Below are 22,705 nucleotides of genomic sequence, written 5' to 3' on the forward strand. Positions count from 1 at the left end.
CCACTTCGAGCTCATCCTTATCCTTGGCCTAATGGGAACAAAGACACCGGACCAACTTTTCTTCCCCCAACCCGACATGTCACAGACACCTTCTCCAGGTCAGCTGTCCTTCTCCCTGCCTGCAAGTTCCCTTTTCTCAGTATCCACTCTCCGTCCACTTTGCAGAGAGCCTATACATTTACCACGAGGAATAACGTACCATGAGATTATACCAGAGTCTCAGTGTTCTGGGATTTGGTGCTTTCTTCTTTCCCCCTCTTCTCTAAAATCATAAATTAACTTTTCTCTCTCGTGCTGATAATGTTCCTCGCATTCTTATCCACTTCTTACAGACTCACTGTCCTCCATTCTTAGGAATTTTATTTAATGAATAGAGCTAATCTGTAAATAAATATAAGAGCAACTTTGGTACCTTCCAAATAATCACTGGGTACAGCACTGGATGCATACCGTCCACGTAATATTATCAGTGCCGTGACGTACAGGGCTTTTTCAAATGCCTTGTCCTTACAGGTAGGAGTTTCTCTACTCCCACTAGAAAAAGAGGTGAGAGGTATGACACCTGAAGTTGGCGAAGAAGCTCTTCCCTCTCCTCCCACATTTCCCACAAAACATACCCAGGCAGCTACATCTCCACAGCGCCTTGGAGTTCGGAGGCTGGGGGACAGGACAGGACCCAACACAGCACCTCACTTGCATTAAGTTCATTCTATGGATGTTTGAACACATTCTAGTTTCCTAAAATTGTTAACTTACTCCTTTCTGTTATAGGCTGCCTGCAGAACGCTAAGGCAACATATTCTTAGGAAGGAACTGTTTACTTACAAAAATATGTTCATTTTCTCCCCAGTATATAACTGATACATATTAACAGTGACTGATGAAATAAAGACTTTCTCTGAACTCCAAGAAGAATCAGTATGTCTCTGTTCAGAAAAGAACCATAAATTGTTTCAAAGCCTTCAAAAAGTGAGGAAAGAAAGATGAGGCTTTTGCCTGTTCACAGAGATTTTTGATTTATAACAGATTTAATCACCTACCGTAAATATTTCAATTTGCAAACAAGTTTCACTCCAATAAAACTATAGTTTTTATTCATGAAACTTCTGAATAATGTGCAAGAAGGCACTTTTAAAAACTGTATTCCAAAGGTGACTTGTGTTCAACCAGGGCAAGGATATTTACGCAACTGATTCAGGTATTTATACATCTGAGAAACACAGCACTCATGGGTAATGCACAAGCTGCATCCAAGCAACTCTTCTTTTCTAACTACATTAATACACCAATATTTAAACAAACATGACAATTTTCCTTACAAAATGAACAGTGAAACTACTTTGCCATCAGTTCAACGTTGTTAGGTAGCAGGGCTGTGAGTACGCGATACCAGAGGCAAATGTTATGGAGCAACAGATTTTTTTATTTATTTTAATATGAAGGAGCAACCCAGGGAATGATGGTTAAGGCATTGGAGAGAGGTCACAAAGCTTTTTTTTCAACAGAACTAAAATATGAAAAAGGAGGCACTAAGGAAGAAACTTAAGGAAAACATAGGGGATAATACTAAAAGCATCAGTATTAAACTTTTCCTGGACACTAGGGCTACATGTTACCTCTCACATCCTGGTAAACAGCAAAGATGGTTAAGCCCTTCCAAAAAAGTTGTTTCTCATGCAGAATTACTGACAAATTCGTGTCCTTCATCCCCTGCACAATACGAACACTATTAACCCTTGCTTCCTCACTTCTCCCAAACAGCTTCCCCTGCCAGTAGCTCAGTTAGAGGCTGAGTTGACCCCAAACAAGTGCACTTGTGTTGACTCAACACCCCAGTAATTTAAATCTTTCTTCTCTACCTACCCAGTAATTTGGATCAATCTCCTAGGAACTTTGCATCACTGATGCTTCCTCCCACGCATCAAACTTGTTTTAGGCAAGCAATTACAAGTGATTTGAGGGGACTGTCCTACTGGCAGAAGACAGAGTGATTGCATAAACCACCTCCTTAAGACTACCACAGCCCAAACAAAATAAGTATCCAGTCTTGAGCTGCAAAAACATATTAGTCGTTGACTCGTGCGTTATGTTTGGCAAGCACAAAGATAAACTACGCAATAAAATCATAGGCCAGGCAGAGCTGTTCCAACAGAGATGGCATTAAAACCAAACTAAATCAACCTCTGCACTGAAAGAGCTGCTCTGCTTTCCACAGTGAAACACACTGCAGTGGTTACAGGATATTTTGAGCATTGTTAATTATGTAACATATAGCTGACCATTAACAAGCATCAGTGCCATGTGAAGGGATATTAATATAATGAAGAGTGGAAGAGAAGGAGACAGAGGCAGGCTTTGGGCACTCGCAGCAGTGTGCCAGGGTCTAGTTGTGACACCCAGATCGTCCCCAGGGCTGTACGTGTAACCTAAAGCCACGCTCAGACGGGTGCCAACTGTGGCCATCTGGATCCAGAGAAACTGCCAGCCCCAGAACAAGGCCTGGAAGTGGGGTCAATTATGGCTCTAGAAGCCTATTTCACATGAATAAAAACAAAACAAAACAAACAAACAAACAAACAAAAAAAAACAAAAAAAACACACAAAATATGGGTAGCTCGGGTTTGGATCTGCTGAAGTTGAGCTCCATAAACCTGCTTTGAATCTCACACAGTATAAATCACGAGCAATCACAGCGATGTGAGTGATCATACCCAAGTTAGAACCCACTGCAAGAGAAAAGGAAATTCCCTAGCGTTCTGTTAATTCTCATTCAAGTTATCTTTGCGAAGAAACTTGTTTTAGTATTTCCATCAATTCCAGAAATGAAATTATGTTATCAAATATTGACCTTTTTTCCTACCATCTTTTTAATGCCATTCCCTGGTTTGATTTTGATAATGGCCAATTAAAACAGCTTTTTTTTTTTTTGTGCTTCTAGGTTTTAGTTAACACTTTTTAGAAATTATTTAAAGAATGTAGGACAGAAGTGTTGCATTATTCACAGAAGTGTATCAAAAGAAAAACTGCATGAAATCTTGACATTAAGAAAGAGATTTTTCCCTGCCTCACACTGTGCCAAATGAGTCACTTTTATTCAACCAGCAACACAAAGGATAAAATAAAGTTATTGCTGCCTAGTTTCAATATGTTGGGTACTGCTAAACAAGATGCACATTGTGACAGTATGGTGATTTTATAGTTTATGTAAAATATGATGTTAAATCAAAGAAAAAACACAGAGTAACGAGGACAAATCCAAGTCAGAAACTGGAATTAATTTGTTTTGGGAGCCATATCCAGCAGTCACCCAGTACAGAGTGGGAATGATCTTACAGTGTAGTTGTAGCAGCCACCCTAAGTTTAGTTGTCCTCATGCAGCTGCTGGTAAGAAATAAAGACCCTACAAAAGTAGCAAAGCTATGCTCTCGTAGCGTTGTAGTAGCATGATTTTATCGCTATATAGCTTGCCTATTCTCCATTTTTCTAGTCACTTCTTGACTTTAGCTTCCTTTTGATATTAGTTCTCTCAAAAAACACAAGGAAAAGAAGATTGCAGACAATTACCTTGGTAGCATTGCAAGTTTAAAATCAACAAGAGTGGTGTTAAGACAACCTACAGATGATTACTGCTTTCATGCCTAATTTCTTCATTGATATTTGTTCTGATCTGCCTCCCCCCCCCATGCCCACTCTCCCTTGAAGCTTTTTCTTAACTCTTGACAAGGCGCTTAATGTTGGTTACGTGATGCAGGCAAATCAAACTACCTGTTTCTGGTTAGGCATGTGGTTTGGAGATAGGCAAATTTAATTCATAGCATACTGAGTTAATACAGCTCTCTAAATCTGAAGACTTCTCTGGCAGGAAAGGAAATAAAGCTTATCTATGAATATGCAATTACTCTGCATGACAGACGTGTGAATTTATCTGTATACGAAGTAGTCAAAGAAATAACAAAGTCATATCAATGCTCTGAAAATCAACTTAAACGTCAGCAGCTTCATTTCTTAAAATCAGTGGCAGAGGCGGTACTTACTACAGAGAAACGTTTTCTTATAAGCAGTTATTAGGACTGTTTCTTGATGGCAAGGCATGTATTTTAATAAGAAAAACAAAAAAAAAACAAAACAGAAAAAAAAAACTAACAAGGAATGAAATAAAATACTTCTGTACACAAATTTCCTGCAGTTAAATCACAAAGGGCTATGTTTTGAAAGGTTTTAACAGTTTCTGTAGTATTTAATAACATGCAATTCTTCAGGTGCAGAATATAACACCACGTGAATAAACTACGCGGACAAACTGCCTGCAACACAACTCATATTTTGCATCCATTTTACACACTTGCTTACAGGGCAAGGTTTTTTGGCGCTTTTTTTTTTTTTTTTTTTTTAATTAAAAGCCTGAAACTAATGAAATAATAGTTACAGCCAGGTAGGCAAGGCACAACTGTGGACAATCAAATATCTTGACATATTTTATATTTACCCGTCTCTGCTGTAATTCTCCTGAGAGTAGCTTTTCCATAACACCTACTTTAAGGCATGATATGGCCCTCTAACATAAGTTCCCCATTACATTTGAAAGGAACTGCCATTTCCCTTCTACACCACTGACCCAGGACAGAAGGTTTCCCCTCTGCACAACACAGGAACTACTTCTTCGATCCCCAGTTGGACAGAAATCCAATTAAGGATATGTAAGCCCTGTCCAGAAATGGATTCATTTTTCACACAACTCTTCTCATCGGCCTGACATGCTGGAGCAGTCAACCATAATTGGGAGCAAAATTGTGAAGCTGTTCTTTCGGAAAAGAGCCTTGGTATTGCTACCAGAAGGCTCACAAACTCTGAACTCATTAGCTCTCAAAATTAAAAGCACTTACCTCTTCAAGGACATCTGCAAGCTTACTAAGTATCTCCTCAGGAAGGCTCTGGAATGTGGGAACACTGCAATACAAGAGAAACTTCGATTAATGGATACTGCTGTGTATTTCTTAAACCCAGCTGTCGTTCTTACATAACTTTCACACATATTTAGCCCTCATCATTTGGGGCTGAACAAGTGTTCACCAGAAAACCAGCATATATAATGGCAAACCAATCTTTGCCTTCCAGCCAAGAGGTAATTTAAAGTGTTCACTTGCTACAATGGGAGACCACTCGCAGTAAACATCTGGAGAACCACTTCTAAATCTAGTAGTCAACTATGAATAAATTAAGGATTTACAGGAATTAATCCGTGCTGCAAACCTGTTCAGTCACATATATGACTGTACTAAATTTTCCTGCTTGAGCTTCATTACACCTGAAATACAAAAAACAAACAAACAACAACAAGAGATCATTTCTAACTGATACATAAAAGATTGAGTGAAACTACATACAGACATAAACGCAGAGTAAGGGTAAGGGAATTGTAACAAACCGGAATCAAACGGCTGTTATAATTATCGAAGACCTCATGGGAGAGTTTCACAGCCAAGGCTTGTTTGTTTTCTTTTGCCAAAATGCCAACTTTTCCACTTTTTTTTTTTGGTAGTATTTCCCTTGCCAAAGATCTCCCACATCTGCATGGACTTGCTGGTCAAGATGGGAGTGGTGCACCCATAGTCCACAGAATTTTAATTCTGTCTGGGGGAGGATGAGGGATATGAAGCTGTCTCCAAATCTCCTGCAAGTGCCCTGACCTTATTTGAGGTCAGGGTGCATCTCCACGACCTTACAGTCTCGACCCAGAGGTCCCTGCCAGCCTCAGCTACTCTGCGACACCTTGCTCTCTCATTTGCCGTTTTCCATAGAAGCCTGATGTTCACCAGCATTCCCATGTGATGCCAAACAAAACACACGAGCACAATGTATGTTTCAGAGGCAGGAAGGCAGTGCTGTACCTGCTTTAATTAAAAACGCTTGTCATCGGCAGCCTAATTAGCAATGCATCTACATGAGCTATTAGCTCAAACATAGCACCGAGCTGATACAGCTCTTTTGAGCCTATTTCCAAGAACAGCTCGCTCAGGATTTGCTTTATCATGCTCCATTACAAGGCATAAACATAATCTTATGCTGCTAATATTAAATTTAGATCCCCAGTGTGTTGCTCTAGTTTCAGGAACACTGATGATCAGGTGCAAAGCTAGGAGGGAGCCGGCTGCTGGGGGGAGTTTCCTGCAGAGAGGCAAATATAACCCTAAATAAATCAGATTTTGCCTTTCATGCAAGTTTTCACATGTTATTTTTGATCACATACAAGTTATTTGCCATGATTTGTAGAGCTAAAACCCCAAACCCACTAGGTTTTTGCAACCCAGAACTTGCTGGAGAACAGGTCCTCTTATTTGACTGTGGGACAATTAGACCACTTAAGTTTCAGGAGCCTGGAACAGTTTCTGAATACACAATTTGATGACCGGTAGTGCACCCAGAGAAAACCCAGCCAAAAAAAAACAAAGGGAGGACTGAAGACCTCGCAGATGGCATGCTAGCAAATAGTACTGTGCCTGAGGCCAAGCTTTCCTGTTACATGAAGTGCCCAGTGAACTTAATTTGTGAGCACAGTTAAAGCAGAATTTGCTTTTATTAACTTAAATATATGCTACTCTGTAATGGAATTAAGAAGGACTTCTAAACCTTCTATTTCTTTAAAAAAAAAAATGCAACTTTAACTGAACATGTAAATTAGTAACAGGACAGAACCAGCCAGCTATGTGCAGAAAACTGTGATTGTTCTGGCTCTCAGCTTTTTTCTGCTTAGGAAGTACTCCTTTTCAATGGAAATACCTGGCTCCACAATGCAACATGAACACAAAACAAACAAAAAGGAGTTAAATGGTGTCTGGCCCTGAGCAGAAGATGAAAGCTCATGACACCAACACTTGCATTCCGACAAGAGGAGTTAACTAGTGGGAGAATGTAACTCTCCCAGACATCTAGGCAAGTTCTGCTGTGGCTGCACCACAACATTCCTGAAAGGGGGGACAATTCACTGCAGTATTTTTATTTATTTTTTTGCTAATTATGTTCTGTGAGTCTGTGCAACCCACAGGAGGGTAGCAGAACACATTCATTATAGCCCAAGCACATGAGAAACATGGGAACAGCAGGTAACCTCTGAGTGAATTGAAATTATTGAAAACTTGTGATATTAAATAAACAAGGAAAATTGCCTAGGAGAAATGCTTATAACTTAAAAACAGCAATAGAGAAAGTCAACTTGTTGACACAACAAGCTCCAACAAAGGCACATCACAGATGTAGTATCCTTCTCAACAGCTAGAGGTAGCAGTACAGCCAAATTGTACTGGGGTTTCATCATAAGAAGTCTTACAAGACTGCCCATCACTTCAACACCAAAATAAATAAATAAATAAATAAACAAATAGAGCTGCCTACCCCCAAAACAAATAAACAAAAACAGAAAGACCACCTGTACTGAATAAATGTCTTTTGAAAAAGCAGAGGGAAAACATTCATTGACCTGTTAAAAAAAGCGTTATAAATTTCTGCAAACGGAACTGATGATAACAATGATAAAAACAAGATTTGAAAACACACTCAAGTGTGTAACAGTACTGAATACTTGGCTTGATTCTCCAGTTCAAATATATGTAAACACACACACACACACACAAATCCCCTCCATAACAAGATTAAGCAGAGTCTTAAAATAGATCCTTACTTGCCTGTCCTATGAAGATTTTGCATATGAAGATCAATATTTTGGAGACTATTTCCATGCAGGTAACTGCACTCACATGAAAATGGAGCCTCAACTCTAAAGGGAGAGCTTTGTGGAAAGCATCTGAGCAGCAAATCGCTGCGAGTTGGAAAACATACACTGGGAAGACAAACAGGAGCAGAAGGAACCAAAGAAAGAAACCTTTGAAGATTTTGCAGCACTACAGGTAAGAACAGTTAGGTTCTGTTTTCTACTATTTTGTGAAACTGAAATCTGAAAACATGCAAACCAGATAATTTAGCATTTCAATTCAGATGTATTCATTATTTACGATGGTAGAAGTCATAGCAAACAAGGCTCTATCTCATCATGAAATCATTTACCCTGTGCACAAGTCTAAAAAAAAACAGGACTACACAACGCAGACTTTCTCTGACAAGTTCTTTTCTCCCCAGTCCTTAAAAACCTTAGGTAATGAAGGCTTCAAAACATCCATGTAATCCATTCTAGATCATAACAATTGCTACAGCTAGAAAAAATATTTGGGGATCTAATGCTCATGTCTCTCAGCACAGGGGACTTCATCTTACCTGCAATCCACATGAAGGAGTTTATTCTATTTCCCTCCATAACCGCCACCCACATAGACAAGGAACTTCACCTTTTGTACACTAACACCTTATTTAACCTTTCCTTCCAAGTTGTGTTTCCCACAAGTCTGATGATCCAGTCCTGGGGACTTCCTCCAGCTGTCTCTTACTCCAAACACTGAGCAGCAATTGCTCTACCTGCACTGAATACTTTATTGTGCAACTGACTGGAAAGGGAAAAATCTGCATTCAGACCCACCCAGGCAGGAGTGTGAATGAACACCCCTTCTTGTTCATCGTGGGTGAATACCTTGATTGCTCACTCCTAGGACAGAGAGAGGGTGACCAAGGTTTTCTCTGCTGCCTAATCCTTTAAACATGTTTTGTGAAAAAATGGTGATTAATTGCAGAAGAAGCTCCAGCTCTACTACAAATTCCCCTGTGAAACAAACAGCTGACTGGTGATCAACACTGCAACACTTAATGCCTGTAACACTGATCAGTTTAAAAAAAAAAAAAAAAAAAAACACAACGCACAGAAACCCCACCTACGTACTGTGATTAATGGCATAAGGCTCTATATGGAACAGAGAGGCTTTCACAACTGAAATTCTACTCACCTGTAGTCTCCCCCTGCTCCTCTAAGTTTTTTATTGTGATATGGGTGCTCAACAATATTTCTACTATTTATGCCTGTTTTATATGACCTGTCTGCAAAAGTACAGTCCAAAACCCACCTGAAGAGTGACCTCCAGGCCATCCTACAAAGCTGCTTAATAGCACACGATGAGGAAAAACAGATCCCTAACCAGCATTTTCTGCCTGGTTAGTGGCTTCATGGTTCAAGTCTGCATAAGAAAATTGAATTTTACAGCAAATGGCAATAAACGTCATGTTTTTAAATCAATCCACAAACACCACAATGCTTTATCACTTCCTGTCCCAAACCTTGTCAGATTTTTCCTTTGACCACGAAACACAGAATTGAACTAGCTGCACCTGTGGAGGAGCTGCTCAGGCTGGCAAGAAGAGGTGGCTTTTTGTTGGCTATATTCCACGCAATGGAACTATTTTGTACTATTTTTGCTATTGTACTACGTTTGCTACTGTGTACTTGATGACCATCCATACACCTTGTGAGGGCACTGTGGGGAATTGCTTGCTGTCAGTAGGAACTGCAGAGCAGCTTTTCCTGCTGGCTCTGGAAGCTAACGTTTTCACAGGGAGCTCAACATGTTAAACAGAGGATGCCAGAATAGGGAAAAACACCTGTGCAAAAGTGTCCATGTGGTTATTGTGCAAGGTGGTTATTTTCTTCCAGTACTTTAAAATCTATTCCCATCCTGGTGAGCAAGTTGCAAGCTGAGTTTCAGATCATGAACAAAACCATCTCCCTGGGGCACTTGAGGATGCCACGTGGATCATTGGGTGTCGGAAGTGCCTGGTGATGTCCGAGCACTGTGATCACCTGGTGACTGGATGGTGTATCAGCCTCTTGGAGAAAATACAACACTTTGGAGGAGGCGGTAGTAAAGGAAGTCTCCTTTGAAAAGTGAGAACTGTTAGTGTGTGCCTGAACCCCATACAGCTGTGAAATGCTTTTGTGATACAGGCCAAGGCACCGAGTGATACAGTAGCATATTCATTATGTATCTGCAAACTGTTGCATTGAGATAAAATTTCTTTTCCCATCAGAAAAGAATTACTATTTGGAGGATAAAATATTTCTTTACACGTAATACCCATCACGTGGAATGGAAGAGAAGAGGCAGAAAATAAGTTCAGAAAAGGTGTATTTACTTCTCTAGAAACTCAGTATTTACCTATTATAAATGTAATTGGTAAGTCAAGGGTAGCTTTCCTGAAGCAATTTCCTGCACATTTTGCTTAGCTTAAAGAATATTAGAGGAAAAAAAGAAAGGGAAATGGAGAACGACATTCACTCACACTTGCATTAATTACACTTACATGTCTCGCCTTGAAATTGGTGCAAGTAACACAACTTTTAGAAGGACTGAATACATTTGTTCTACAATTGCTGCAGATGACCTATCTGCTGTACTCAAGCTACAAAGGCATTAAAATCACTTATGAGTGTTCATCTCTGAGTGAAAATATTATAGCTACAGTTTTAAAGCCCTGCCACTCATAACATAGAGCTTATTCTGGTAAATAAACTCCTTAGGGCATTTGTAGTAAGCATTTTCTCTCAGAGAATTACCTGGTGATGGGAGCAGTGACGGGGGTAACGGGACTGTAAGGGGAAAGCACTGACACAAAATGGCTGCTCGGCCCTGTCAGGAGAAAATGGCCGCTAGCCTGGGAAATGCAGGCCTGGGAAGCAGAGGCATCCTTGGCGTGTGGCTGGGCACCTGAGAACCAGAGATGGCCCAAAGATATTACCAATCAAGACAAAGCAAGAAACAGAGAAACAACTTATCACCTGAGGAAGTGGGAATTGAGGTAGGAAACAGATTATTTTTTTTTTTCAAGAAAATAAAGGAAAATAAGAAACACCATCTTGTACTGGATTTCTCACCTACTGGTTATCTAAAGTGACACTGTTCTATGCTCTCGTATGTCTCAATAATATAATAAGAGCCATATTTTTACTCAAAATGGAGCTTGTCTGTCTGAGAAACTTCTCATGCAGCATGTGTTCTTTATTCTCTACTATTTTTTTTTGTCCTTTTCAGACAGGCTTCTATGGAATGTCGTGTTAATTTTGTGACGCTGTGTATCAAATCCTAAACTCTGCAACATGCTTCAACTTCCAGGTGAGTTTCCATCTGTCACTTTGGTCCCCTTTCTAGGCCCATTCCTAAGGTGGTCTATCTCTCAGGTGAGTTTCTAAGACCCTTTCAAGTTTGGTCCTTTCTGAGATCGGTTTCTTAATTAGACCTGTTTGAGGTCAGTATGACCTAGACCCTTCTTTTGAGATCAGTTTGATGCATTTGGTATTGATCATTTTATGAATATGTATGTATGTACATAGTCTGTCGTAAGTATAGTACTGATAAGCATAGCCTACTGTAAGTATAGTCCTGATAAATATGACCTATCATAAATATATTTGCTGTTACAATATTGACAAGTTTGTAATCCATAAGTATTTTCACTGCCATAGTATTACTGATGTTTGTTGAACCTATAATACCAATCTGTATTTATTGCTATATTACTGATTTTTAGTACCTCTGAATACCTTTCTACTACTTCTAACTTCTGCTACAATTAAATAGTGTTACACATGGGTTGGGTAACCCCCTTCTTTTTGGATTATGCCATCTAGTTACATTCTATGAGCACATAAAAATGGGAGAGATGCAGAAAGCAAATGAACTTTTTTTTTTTTTTCCTTCTGAGCAAAAGACTGAAGTAAAGCAAGTGTGAAGGGCTGCATTTTCTTTTAAATCTCATGGTGAAAGGATATAATAATGATGGTAATGGATGAAGTTGTCCACTGACATCATAAGGACAAAACATATTTCCCCATGGGAAATGCATGTGGGGCACACAAAAGGGTCAGAAAAGGATGTGGTTGTAGACTCTGTTTTGGTCCACACATTGTTTATGTTCAGTAGGCTGCTCAGGTATTCTGGAGTATTTTTTTTTCCATGCTTCTGTCAATCCCTGTCTTTCCCTGACAGGGATTCATTATCAGAGACAGCCCTCCTACTTCATTTTACAGTCACCGGGGAGATTGCACAATTGAAAGAAAAAAAAAATGTTTCTGTCATGATGGGAGAAAAGGAGCAAAATTGGCAGGTATATAAACCCATTCACCCATTTTATATACATTTACTCAAGATTATTAATCTTGTAAAGGACAGTTGCTCAGAAAGAGCTACAAATGCTCAACAGTAACAACAACTTTGATAATACTGATAATTCTAAGCATGCACATTTTTGGTCACCCAATTAAAGACAGGATTCACATAGCCAGTAGTGCTGCTGCCATGCCAGCCCTTGCTGGAGGAAAACTAATACCTCACATTAGAACAAGTCCATAGGAGGGCCACAAAAATGATCAAGAGGCTGGAGGACCTCTCCTCAAAGACAGGCTGAGGGAGTTGGGGTTGTTCAGCCTGGAGAAGAAAAGATTCTGGGGAGACCTTACAGAGGCCGTTCAATACATAAAGGGAGCCTACAGGAAAGCTGGCGAGGGATTCTTTGTCAGGGAGCGTAGTGATAGGACAAGGAGTAATAGCTTTACACTGAAAGAGGGTAGATTTAGATTAGGTATTAGGAAGAAATTCTTTCCTGTGAGGGTGGTAAGGCACTAGAACAGGTTACACAGAGAAGCTGTGGATACCCCATCCCTGTAAGTGTTCAAGGACAGGTTGAATGGGGCTTTGAGCAAGCTGATCTAGTGGGAGGTGTCCCTGCCTATGGCAGGGGGGCTGGAACTAGATGACCTTGAAGGTCCCTTCCAACCCAAGCCATTCTATGGTAGTACCTTTTAGGAATGCCATGTGTTTTGTTTTGTTTTGTTTTTTATTTCTGCTGTTGCAGTTGGTATTTCTTCATATTTCCAAATCAAATTATACCTGTGGTCCTAAAGGGAAGATTCTGTATCTTCCAACTCACTCATCTTTTCCGAAATTATTAGATAGGCTATTAAAAAAATAATACCCATCACAATACACCTCACACTCTCATACATCGAGTTTTTTATTTCTGTGATCCTGCATTTGCAATATAGCAAAAATTAGGTTCTCCATGGCTAGCACTGCCTAGTAATTATTACCTATTCAGAACAGTTCACTGCCAATGAGTTTTTCTCCAGCTTTTTTCCCTTTCTGTTGGAGATATTGTGGGAAATGAACCCTCATACTTCAGCCTCCATAGAAAATCCTGAATTGGTGCATCTAGCCTGATTTACTCTTACGAATTTCAACTGAAACAACAAATTCATCACTGTGGCAATGGAATAAAGTCAAATGGCATCACAAAAACCATCATCTCATACAAGATGCAAATACTTGAAAATGAGAGATGTTTTCGACTCACTCTTGCACTATCTCAAATAGATCCTTAAACACTGAGTAATATTTTGAAGACAACATTGCACTGTAGAGTTTGAAGAAGTGAAAAGTCTTATTTGCATTCATAGTCCATTTTGTCACATTTCTCCAAATTGGATATTTACAACATCTTCAAAAACAATTTAAGCCAGGCATTTTGTGTCTAACAGATGTCTACTGCACTTGACAGCAAATTGTCATAATAATATCTCTTTCAAGAAGACACTGACAATACTGTTTCCAAAGCACAGACTCTGTTTTGCAATGTTTGCTGCTGTTACGCTGTTGTAATGCTGTTTCCTGCCTACCTTCTTTTAACCAGCAGTATTAAATTGAGATATTAAAAAGATTATTAGTTTTCTGCCTTCAAAATTACATGAATACAAGAAAAAAAATATCCTATAAATGTTTCTAAGATCATCAGAATCACAAGCATTTTTCATTCTCCCATGCAACTTCTTTCAGTGTCCACGAAACGAAAGGGACCTGAATTCACTGTTACAGACCCAACTCTCTGGGGAAAAGTTACTCCCTGACGCAGCCGTTGACTGAATCTGCGTGATTCACAAAGCAAGCATTAGAATACATGAACATCTTCTCTTTTTCTTTTTTTTGTTATTAATTACTACATGAAATGTCAGAAGAGTTTTTGTCCTACTGAAAATCTATTATGTGTGATTAAAAAAAAAAAAAAAAGGAAATCCTGCCCAGCACATTTCTACATAGTGATTTCGATGGGTGACCCCGTGGTGTGGTTTCATCCTGATGAGCAGCTGAACTCCACCAGACCATTGTCTCACTCCCCATCCGCAAAGGAACAGGGAGAGAAAAATGCAATGAAAAAGGGCTCAAGGGTTGAGATAAGAACAGGGTTGAGATAAGGACAGGATCATTCACCAATTATCGTCATGGGCTAAAACAGACTCAAGACAGGGAGATTAATATAATTTATTGACTATTACTAACACATTAGAGCAGTGAGAACTAAAAGCAAACTAAAAACACCTTCCCCTCATCCACCCTCTTCTACATCCTCCTCCCCAGAACTGCAGGGGACCAGGGAATGGAGGCTGCGGTCAGTGCATGACGCTGTGTCTCTGCCACTTCTTCATGATCACTCCCTGCCCCTGCTCCAGCGTGGGGTCCCTCCCATGGGATGCCGTCCTTCCCGAACTGATCCTGAGTGGGCTTTTCACAGGCAGCAGCTCTTCAAGAACTGCTGCAGGGGAACTTCTACCCTAGCACCTGGAGCACCTCCTCCCCTTCTCCTTCACTGACCTTGGCATCTGCGGGCATGTTTCTCTCACACTTTATCACTCCTGTCTCCCATCTGCTGTTGCACAGCATTTTTTCCTTTCTTCAGTGTGTTCTCCCAGAGGCACAACCAGCATTGCTCACGGCTCAGCTCTGGCTGGCAGCGGTTCCCTTTTGCAGCCAGCTGGAGCTGGTTCTTCTCTAATACAGGACAGCTGCCGGGCTCTGCTCACAGAGGCCGCCCCTGCTAACAAAACCTTGCCACATAAGCTCACCCTGTGTTTGGCAGTGTCATTTGCTAGACGCAGTAAAAACCAGCAGAACTGAATTCAGGGGCAATCTTGAACTTCTCTGCCCAGATCAATGCATTTTAGATGGTTCACACAGAGACAAGTCCAAACAAAAGCACTTTTGATCAGTAGATCATTACTGAGAATAGTCTTCCAGGAAGTGACTTATTTAACTCCTCCACAGAGAAATAAACTACAAAAAAAGGAATCAGAATCCAGAAAGAGCTCATTCCTCTTCATGGTACAGATCTCAAACAACCAGATTTGCATGAAAATATGAGAATAGCAACATGTCAATTCATCTCAGACTGCTTGATGGAGGCATTTCAGACATTCTTACAGACAAGCAGTGTTGGTGCAAACCCCAGGTATATCGGCAAGTACTTCAAGACATCCAGGATATACTAGCCAGCTTAATTCAATGTCTCTAAACACATCAAAGGGCAAAAAGCCCACTTCTTCCTAATGTCTAACCTGCACAACCACAGAGCAGCATTGAATAATTACTACTCAGTTGGAGACAGAAGAGGAACACTGACTTCAAGATTTGCCCAAGGCAAAAATATACTGCCAGCATATCCCTTCCTATTTTAAGAAAAGTCATTCTCTCGGCAGTGTGCTCATTTGCCGATCACAGCAGTAAGAATGGCACACGCATTATTGATTTGGGGGTGTAATTTGGGACATTTATCCTTTGTGAACTTCTGAAGGCTAACAGATGGTGGGTCGTCTTAATTCTTTATTTCCAATGGCTTTTCTTCATACCAGTGGAACAGATGCTGCTGTTGCTCTTCATCTTTTTGTTAAACTCCTCTGTTATCTTTGAATGCCTTTATAGATGTTGCAGAGACCTTTGACTGAGTAGAGTTTGAAATGTATAATACTACCACAAGTTTTAGGAGGCTCAGCACACCAAATACCTTTAAAATGTTTCTAAAGCTGTAAATGATATACCTCCCTTTCTCTAGTATAAGTTTCAGTCCTGTTATTGAATTAAAGAAAACAGAAGAATAATTTAATCTTTGAGTTTATGTTGTTGATTTTTTTCTCCCATCAGTAAAATCCTTGTATCTCAGGAGTCAAAAATTTGCTATGTACAGTAAACCTCAATACTTTTTTTTTTTTCCACTGAAAATGGAACGCAGCTGAAAACAAATTAAATGTTGAGCATTTTCAAGTTGCTGGGATTGTATTGAAGAAATGATCAAATAAGATTGACAGATTCAAAATAAGGTCTGAAAATTCAATTGTTTAAGAAAACAATCTTGAGAATATTGCAAACAGTCAAACAATATAATGGGAAACAAAAAAACAAAAACAAACAAAAGTGCCGGGAAGATTATTTCAACTGTTAAATAGAACCCTACTCAGCTACTGCCAAACAGTCGTTACTTATTGCTTCCTCTGTATTTGCTCAAAGATCAGCTGTAGGGGCTGTAACCCTAAAACTGGCTCCCAATTTTTTATTATAAGATACCTCTGTTAAGACCAGGTGCAACCCTATACTCAGGCTCATCCGAAAAGGTCTGTTGGGAGCACAGTGTCAAGTTGACTCAAATTGGAGCCAAAAGACATCGTGGGTTTGGATGAAAAGCAGGGTGAGCACAGATCCAGCCATGTGGGTGTATCTGCAATGCACTCCAGTTACAAACTGGTTTGGAGAATGGGAGAAACTTCTTGGCAGGCAGTGACACGGACTGACCGTGATTCATTTGACCCTTGTAATGGCCATTCATACTGGTGGGCAAACTCTTGGGAAATTTCATGGACGTTATTGAGCCAACACATGTTGGATATGTTCAGCTGCACTGTAGCTTTCTGAAAGCTCCATTCATCTTTCTCCACTTGAATGACAACAGATGTGTAACTTTGCTCTATCCAGTGCATCTTATTTTTCCATTTTTTTCCACTGCAACATGAAAGCTTCACTAACTTCTATCAACTTGTTGAAATAATTGCTATTCAACATATTACAAAATATCAACACACTACATAAATGCCTCTTTATCCCCAGTATGAATGTCAGTGCGAACACTACTATACTAACCTGATCTCTGTCTATGATAAGACAAACAGCTTAATAGATGAGGGAAAGGCTATGAATGTTTCCTTGGTTTTTAATAAAGCATTTCACACTGTTTCCCACAGTATTCTCCTGGAAAAACTGGCTGCTTAGGGCATGCACAAATGTACCATTCATTGGATGAAGAACTGGCTGGATGGCTGGGCTCAAAGGATTGTCATGAATGGGCTTAAATCTGGGTGGTGGCCAGTCACAGGTGGTGTTCCCCAGGTCTCCGTATTGGGGCCAGTTTTGTTTAATATTTTTATCAACCATCTGGATGAGGTGATTAAGTGCACCCTCAGTAAGTTTGCAGATGACACCAAGTTGTGTGTTGATCTGCTTGAGGCTAGGAAGGCTCTGCAGAGGGATCTGGATATGCTGCATCAGTGGGCTGCATCCAGTTGTATGGCATTCAACAAGGCTAAGTGCCGGGTGCTGTGCTTGAGTCCTAACAACCCCATACAGTGCTACAGGTCTGGAGAAGAGTGGCTGGAAAGCTGCCCAGAGGAAAAGGACCTGAGGGTGTTGGTCCACAGGGGCTATACATGAGCCAGCAGTGTGCCCAGGTGGCCAAGAAGGCCAGTGGCACCCTGGCTTGTATCACAAATAGCATGGCTAGCAGGACTGGGGAAGTGATTGTCCCTTGTACATGGCACTGATGAGTCTGCACCTCGAGTACTGTGCTCAGATTTGTGCCCTCACTACAAGAGGGATATTGAGTTGCTTGAGCGTGTGCAGAGAAGACCAACAAAGCTGGTGAAGGGACTAGAAAACAAGACTTAAAAGGAGTGGGCTGAGGGAACTGGGGTTGTTCAGTCTGGAAAAGAGGAGGCTGAGGGGAGACCTCATCATTCTCTACAACTACCTCAAAGGAGACTGTAGCATGTTGGTCTCTTATCTCAGGTAATAAGCAATAGGATGTGAGGAAATGGCCTCAAGTTGTGCCAGAGGAGGTTTAGATTTGATATTTGGAAGACTTTCTTCACTGAGTGGGTTACCAAGAATTTAAATGGGTTGCCCAGGGAAGAGGTGAAGTTGCCATCTCTGGAGGTATTCAAGAGATGTGTGGACATGGCACTAAGGGACACTGTTTAGTGACAGGACTCAGTAAGACAGGCTGATGGTCGAACTTGATGATCTTGAAAGTATTTTCCAACCTAGATGGTTTTATGATTCTATTTCAACCTTTCTGAGTTGATAGGGACTGAGATCATTGATAAGCAATGATCTTTTGACTATGATCAAACCTCTAAAGCTTTTCCATTTGTCATGTTTTAAAAGAGTGATAAAAACAGTACTGAAACTCAAGTGTTTGGGAATTTTTAGTGGGTGTTCCTTCAGATAACGTGGTTAATAGATAGAGATCAAATACGTGGGAAAGGTGGGACACGACTTAAAGACTTCTGTTGTAGACAGAAAGAAGTCAGAATGGAAACATGATGCTGAAAATAGCCCAAGAGTTATGTTAGTGAACCAGAGGAGACAGACCTAAAAGGTAAGAAGTTGGCATACTCATTTTTAGTGTTGAAACCCTGTAACACAGGATGTGCTGTGCTGCCCCTTTTTGCCCATGGCAGCATCCAGGGAGCCTGGCTATGAGCAGAGCCTGTCCTAATGAACCAGTGAATCTAGGACTCTATCAATATAATTTATGCCAGTCAGCTTTTTGGTTGTTTTTGTTTGTTTGTTTTTGGTCATGTTTTGTTTTTGGGGTTGTCATGATAAGATTATGGCTCTGGCTGAAAAAGGCAAATTTACTGATTTACCATACTTTGATTTATTCAAGGCCATATGGCATCTTGATTAAAAGTAGCATTATATATTTTTAGAAGGAAACACTTTAATTAAAATCTGACTCACTGACAGGTATCAAAAGATAGTTAAAATAAGTGAGCAATGGCTGTTGAAAGCAATTCCCATAAATCCATTTCTCATTCATTGTCATTTCTATTTTATTGATGATCATTCCTCAAGCTTGCAGATGAGGCGATTTACTCCCCTCAGGTGATTAACATCTACCAAAGAACCCATTAATAGCCTAAGTATTCAGTAACTCATTTTTGGAACAGGCATGCAGATCACAGCCACAGCATCAGAGGAAGCACGTAGGCATTGATTTAAAACAAGATAGCCAACTCCTCCTAAATAACCTCCTCTTCCAAAAAAAAAGCTCTATTATCATTGGTGGAAGTAATAGTACCTGAGCAAAGAGTGATAATCTTGAAACTATATGCAAGTTGGACCAGTCCAGAAACACTGTGTCCTGTTCCCATACAGCATAACACGGTAAAATACTGGGAAGAGTTCAAAAAAGATTACAATAATTAGCCAAAGCACTGGGGAGACGGGGAACTTTATCATTGGATATGAGTCATTTTTCACATGGGAGTAAGATCAGACATTGAAGACAGACACTTAGGAAAGCCAAAGAAAGCCCTGTTAGAATTACATTTGGCCAGGGACATCAAGGGCAACAAGAAAGGCTTCTATAGGTTGATAAAGATTTCACTGGTGATAAAAGGAAGACTAGGAAAATTGTGGGCCCTCCCCAGAAGGAAACAGGAGACCTGGTTTCCTGGGATATGGAAAAGGCTGAGGTACTCGACTTTTTTTTTCCTCAGTCTCCACAGCAAGAACTCAGCCACATGGCCCAGGCTCCAGAAGTCAGGCACTGGAAGAATGAAGAACCACCCACTGTAGGAAAAGATCAGGTTTGAGACCATCTAGGGAACCAGAAAGCACACAAGTCCATGGGACCTGATGAGATGCATGCATGGGTCCTGTGGGACCTGGTGGATGTAGTTACTAAGCCTCTCTCCATCATATTTGAGAAGTAGTCCAGTGAGTTTCCACTGACTGGAAGAGGGGTCACATCAGCTCCATTTTTAAAAAGGGAAAGAAGGAAGACCTGGGGAACTACAGACCAGTCAGTCTCACCTCTGTGGTAAGATCATGGAGCAGATCCTCCTGGAAACTCTGCTAAGGCACATGGAAAATAAGGAGGTGACTGGTGACAGCCAGCATAGCTTCACTACGAGCAGATCGTGCCCAGCAAATCTGGTGGTCTTCTACAATGGGGTTACAGAATTGGTGAATAGGAGAAGAGCAACTGACACCATCTACCTGGACTCAAGCGAAACATTTAACACTGCCCTACGTGATATCCTTGTCTCTAAATTAGAGAGCCATGGATCTGATCGATGGACCATGCGGTGGGTAAGGAATTGGTTGGATAGTTGCACTCAAAGATTTGCAATCGACAGCTTGATGTCCAGGTGGAGACCAGTGACGAGTGGTGTTCCTCAGGGGTGAGCATTGGGACCGACGCTGTTTAACATCTTTGTCTGTGACATGGGCAGTGGGATGGAGTGCACCCTCATCCAGTTTGCTGATGGCACCAAGCTGCGTGGTGTGGTCTACACGTTGAAGGGAAGGGATGGGATACCATTCGGAGGGACTTGGGCCTCTGCAAACATCATGAGGTTCAACGAGGCCAAATGCAAGGTCCTGCATCTGGGTCAGAGCAATCTCAAGCACAAACACAGGCTGGGCAGAGAATGGATGCAGAGCAGCTCTGAGGAGAAGGACCTGGGGGTGTTGGTTGATAAGAAGCTAAACAAGAGCAAGCAATGTGCGCTTGCAGCCCAGAAAGCCAACCATACCCAGGGCTGCACCAACAGCAGCGTGGGCGGCAGGGTGAGGGAGGGGATTGTCCCCTCTGCTCTGCTCTCGTCAGACCCCACCTGGAGCCCTGCACCCAGCTCTGGGGCCCCAAAGAAGGACATGGAAATACTAGAACGAGTCCAGAGGAGGACTACAAAGATGATCAAGGAGCTGGATCACCTCTCCTACAAAGACAGGCTGAGAGAGCTGGGGTTGTTCAGCGTGGAGAAGAGAAGGCTCCAGGGAGACCTGACAAGCAACCTTCCAGTACCTACAGGGTGCTACAGGAAAGCTGTGGAGCCACACTTTGTCAGGGGTTGTAGGAATACAACAAGGGGTAAATGGCTTTAAACTAAAAGAAGGTAGATTTAGATAAGACATTAAGAAGAAATCCTTCACTATAAGGGTGGTGAGGCACTGGAACAGGCTGCCCAGAGAACCTGTGCATGCCCAAGGCCAGGCTGGATGGGGCTTGGGGCAGCCTTGACTGGTGGGAGAGGTCCCTGTGCATGGCGGGGGGGGTGGAATTAGATGATCTTTAAGGTCCCTCCCAACCCAAACCATTCTGTAATTCTGTAAGATTTATGGGATCTTGCAGATGAAGAAAGGCAAGATCCAGTGGAATTACAAATCAGAGCAGCATTATTTGGGATAGTGTTGTCTTCATTTGGGAGGCTATAAAACAAGGTTCGAGTTATGTATTTTTTTTTTAAATAAAGACTTCCTTTTTCCTTTGTCTAAGAAAAAATTGGTGGCATACATCTGTTTGTGGAGGTTGTAATTTATCTTACTGGTTAAGGAGACTCTCACTTTTTTGCTGTTCCTCTGGCATCCAAAACCCTGTGAAGACAGCCTCAAAACACTGTGACACAGCCTGTTAATCCATGGGGCAGAGGGTTTTGGGAGCCACTTGCTTTCTGAAGCTCTGTGCCCGCTGAAACTGCAAATTCAGCAAATGTAAAGGGAAAGAAAACTTCACCTACTCTTCTGAAGAGTGGTTTGGACCAGATGACCTCAGGAGCTCTTCTAATATGAACTGTTTTATTAATCTATGCTCCAAAAATGATTTTTTTGTTTTGTATTTACTTATTCCTGATAAGGGTTTACACATTATTTAGTTGTTTTGAATATCACCCTTTTTTTTTCCTCTGATATCTTTTATTTTCCCACCCTTGCATAAAACATTAAATAACCTGTGTGTTTGTGCACACACATATTGCAATTTGATTTGAAAGTTATCAAAGCTTTGCAGTTTGGGTTTTCTTGTTAAAAATGGTATCTTAATGATTTGTACTGTGCGTTGGCCAGCTGGTCCTGCTTGGCTTCCTTGCTAGCAGCTTAATAGAGTGTTAATTCACTGGAGGTCAGATGTAATTTTCTAAATATTTAAGAAGTTAAGTTCTAAATATTTTAGAAGTTTTACTGCCCCTTTGAGGGCATTTTAACCTAAGCTTTGTTTTCTTTATCTAAAGTTCAATTCAACAACATAATTCCTATAGGCATGTTCTGTGAGGTCATTGTCATTGTATATAATTCCTTGTTTTCTCTACACTTCAAAATACATTTTTCTAATCACACTGTGAACTGCTGGGACACACTGTGAGTTTCTCTTCTCTTGAGCTGTAGAAACTCTTTCATTATTTTGCAGAAATAACTATACTGGTTTATCAGTGTCTATACGAAGTTTAAATTATTCTGCCCAGTATGCATTACCTTTATTTTTTGAAGTCACAAGTAATATTATGCTCAAATCCCACAGTTTAAATCACTCTGGTAATTACCTACCTCCTTAGTTTTTGATAATCTGAGTTGTATTTATTGGCAAGTCGCTTGTGTGATATTTCCAGAGACAGTATATAATCGAATTTAGAATGTATTCCTGATGCTCATAAAAGCAATAAAGCTGTCACCTTCTGTCTGCACATTAAAAATGTATCCCATGAAAGTAGAGGACAAATGCATAAAATGATTATTACAATTTGCTAATGTGCAAAGGATACAGGAAAATGAGACCAGTCTCAGGCTGGACATAAAAACATTTAACAGCTCTGCACTCAAATGGCAATATTTACTGAACTTTTCTAAAATCACCAAGGAAAATATGCTCCATTAGAAACTTGACTAAGTCCGATTTACTTTAT

At 40.7% G+C, this 22,705-nt stretch overlaps 1 protein-coding gene across 9 annotated transcripts in view; it reads right to left on the minus strand.

Moving 5' to 3' along the window:
* PRKG1 (protein kinase cGMP-dependent 1) overlaps positions 1 to 22,705 on the minus strand; it is a 466,811-nt gene that overhangs the window by 163,703 nt on the left and 280,403 nt on the right. For all 9 annotated transcript variants that reach the window (XM_080598462.1, XM_080598463.1, XM_080598461.1 and 6 more), the window contains one exon: positions 4,884 to 4,947. In XM_080598462.1, coding sequence (XP_080454588.1) covers positions 4,884 to 4,947 — 64 coding nt within the window. The remainder of the gene's footprint in view (positions 1 to 4,883; positions 4,948 to 22,705) is intronic.

This window comes from Anser brachyrhynchus (genome assembly GCF_964034855.1).
Source record: "Anser brachyrhynchus genome assembly, chromosome: 6".
Taxonomy (NCBI): domain Eukaryota; kingdom Metazoa; phylum Chordata; class Aves; order Anseriformes; family Anatidae; genus Anser; species Anser brachyrhynchus.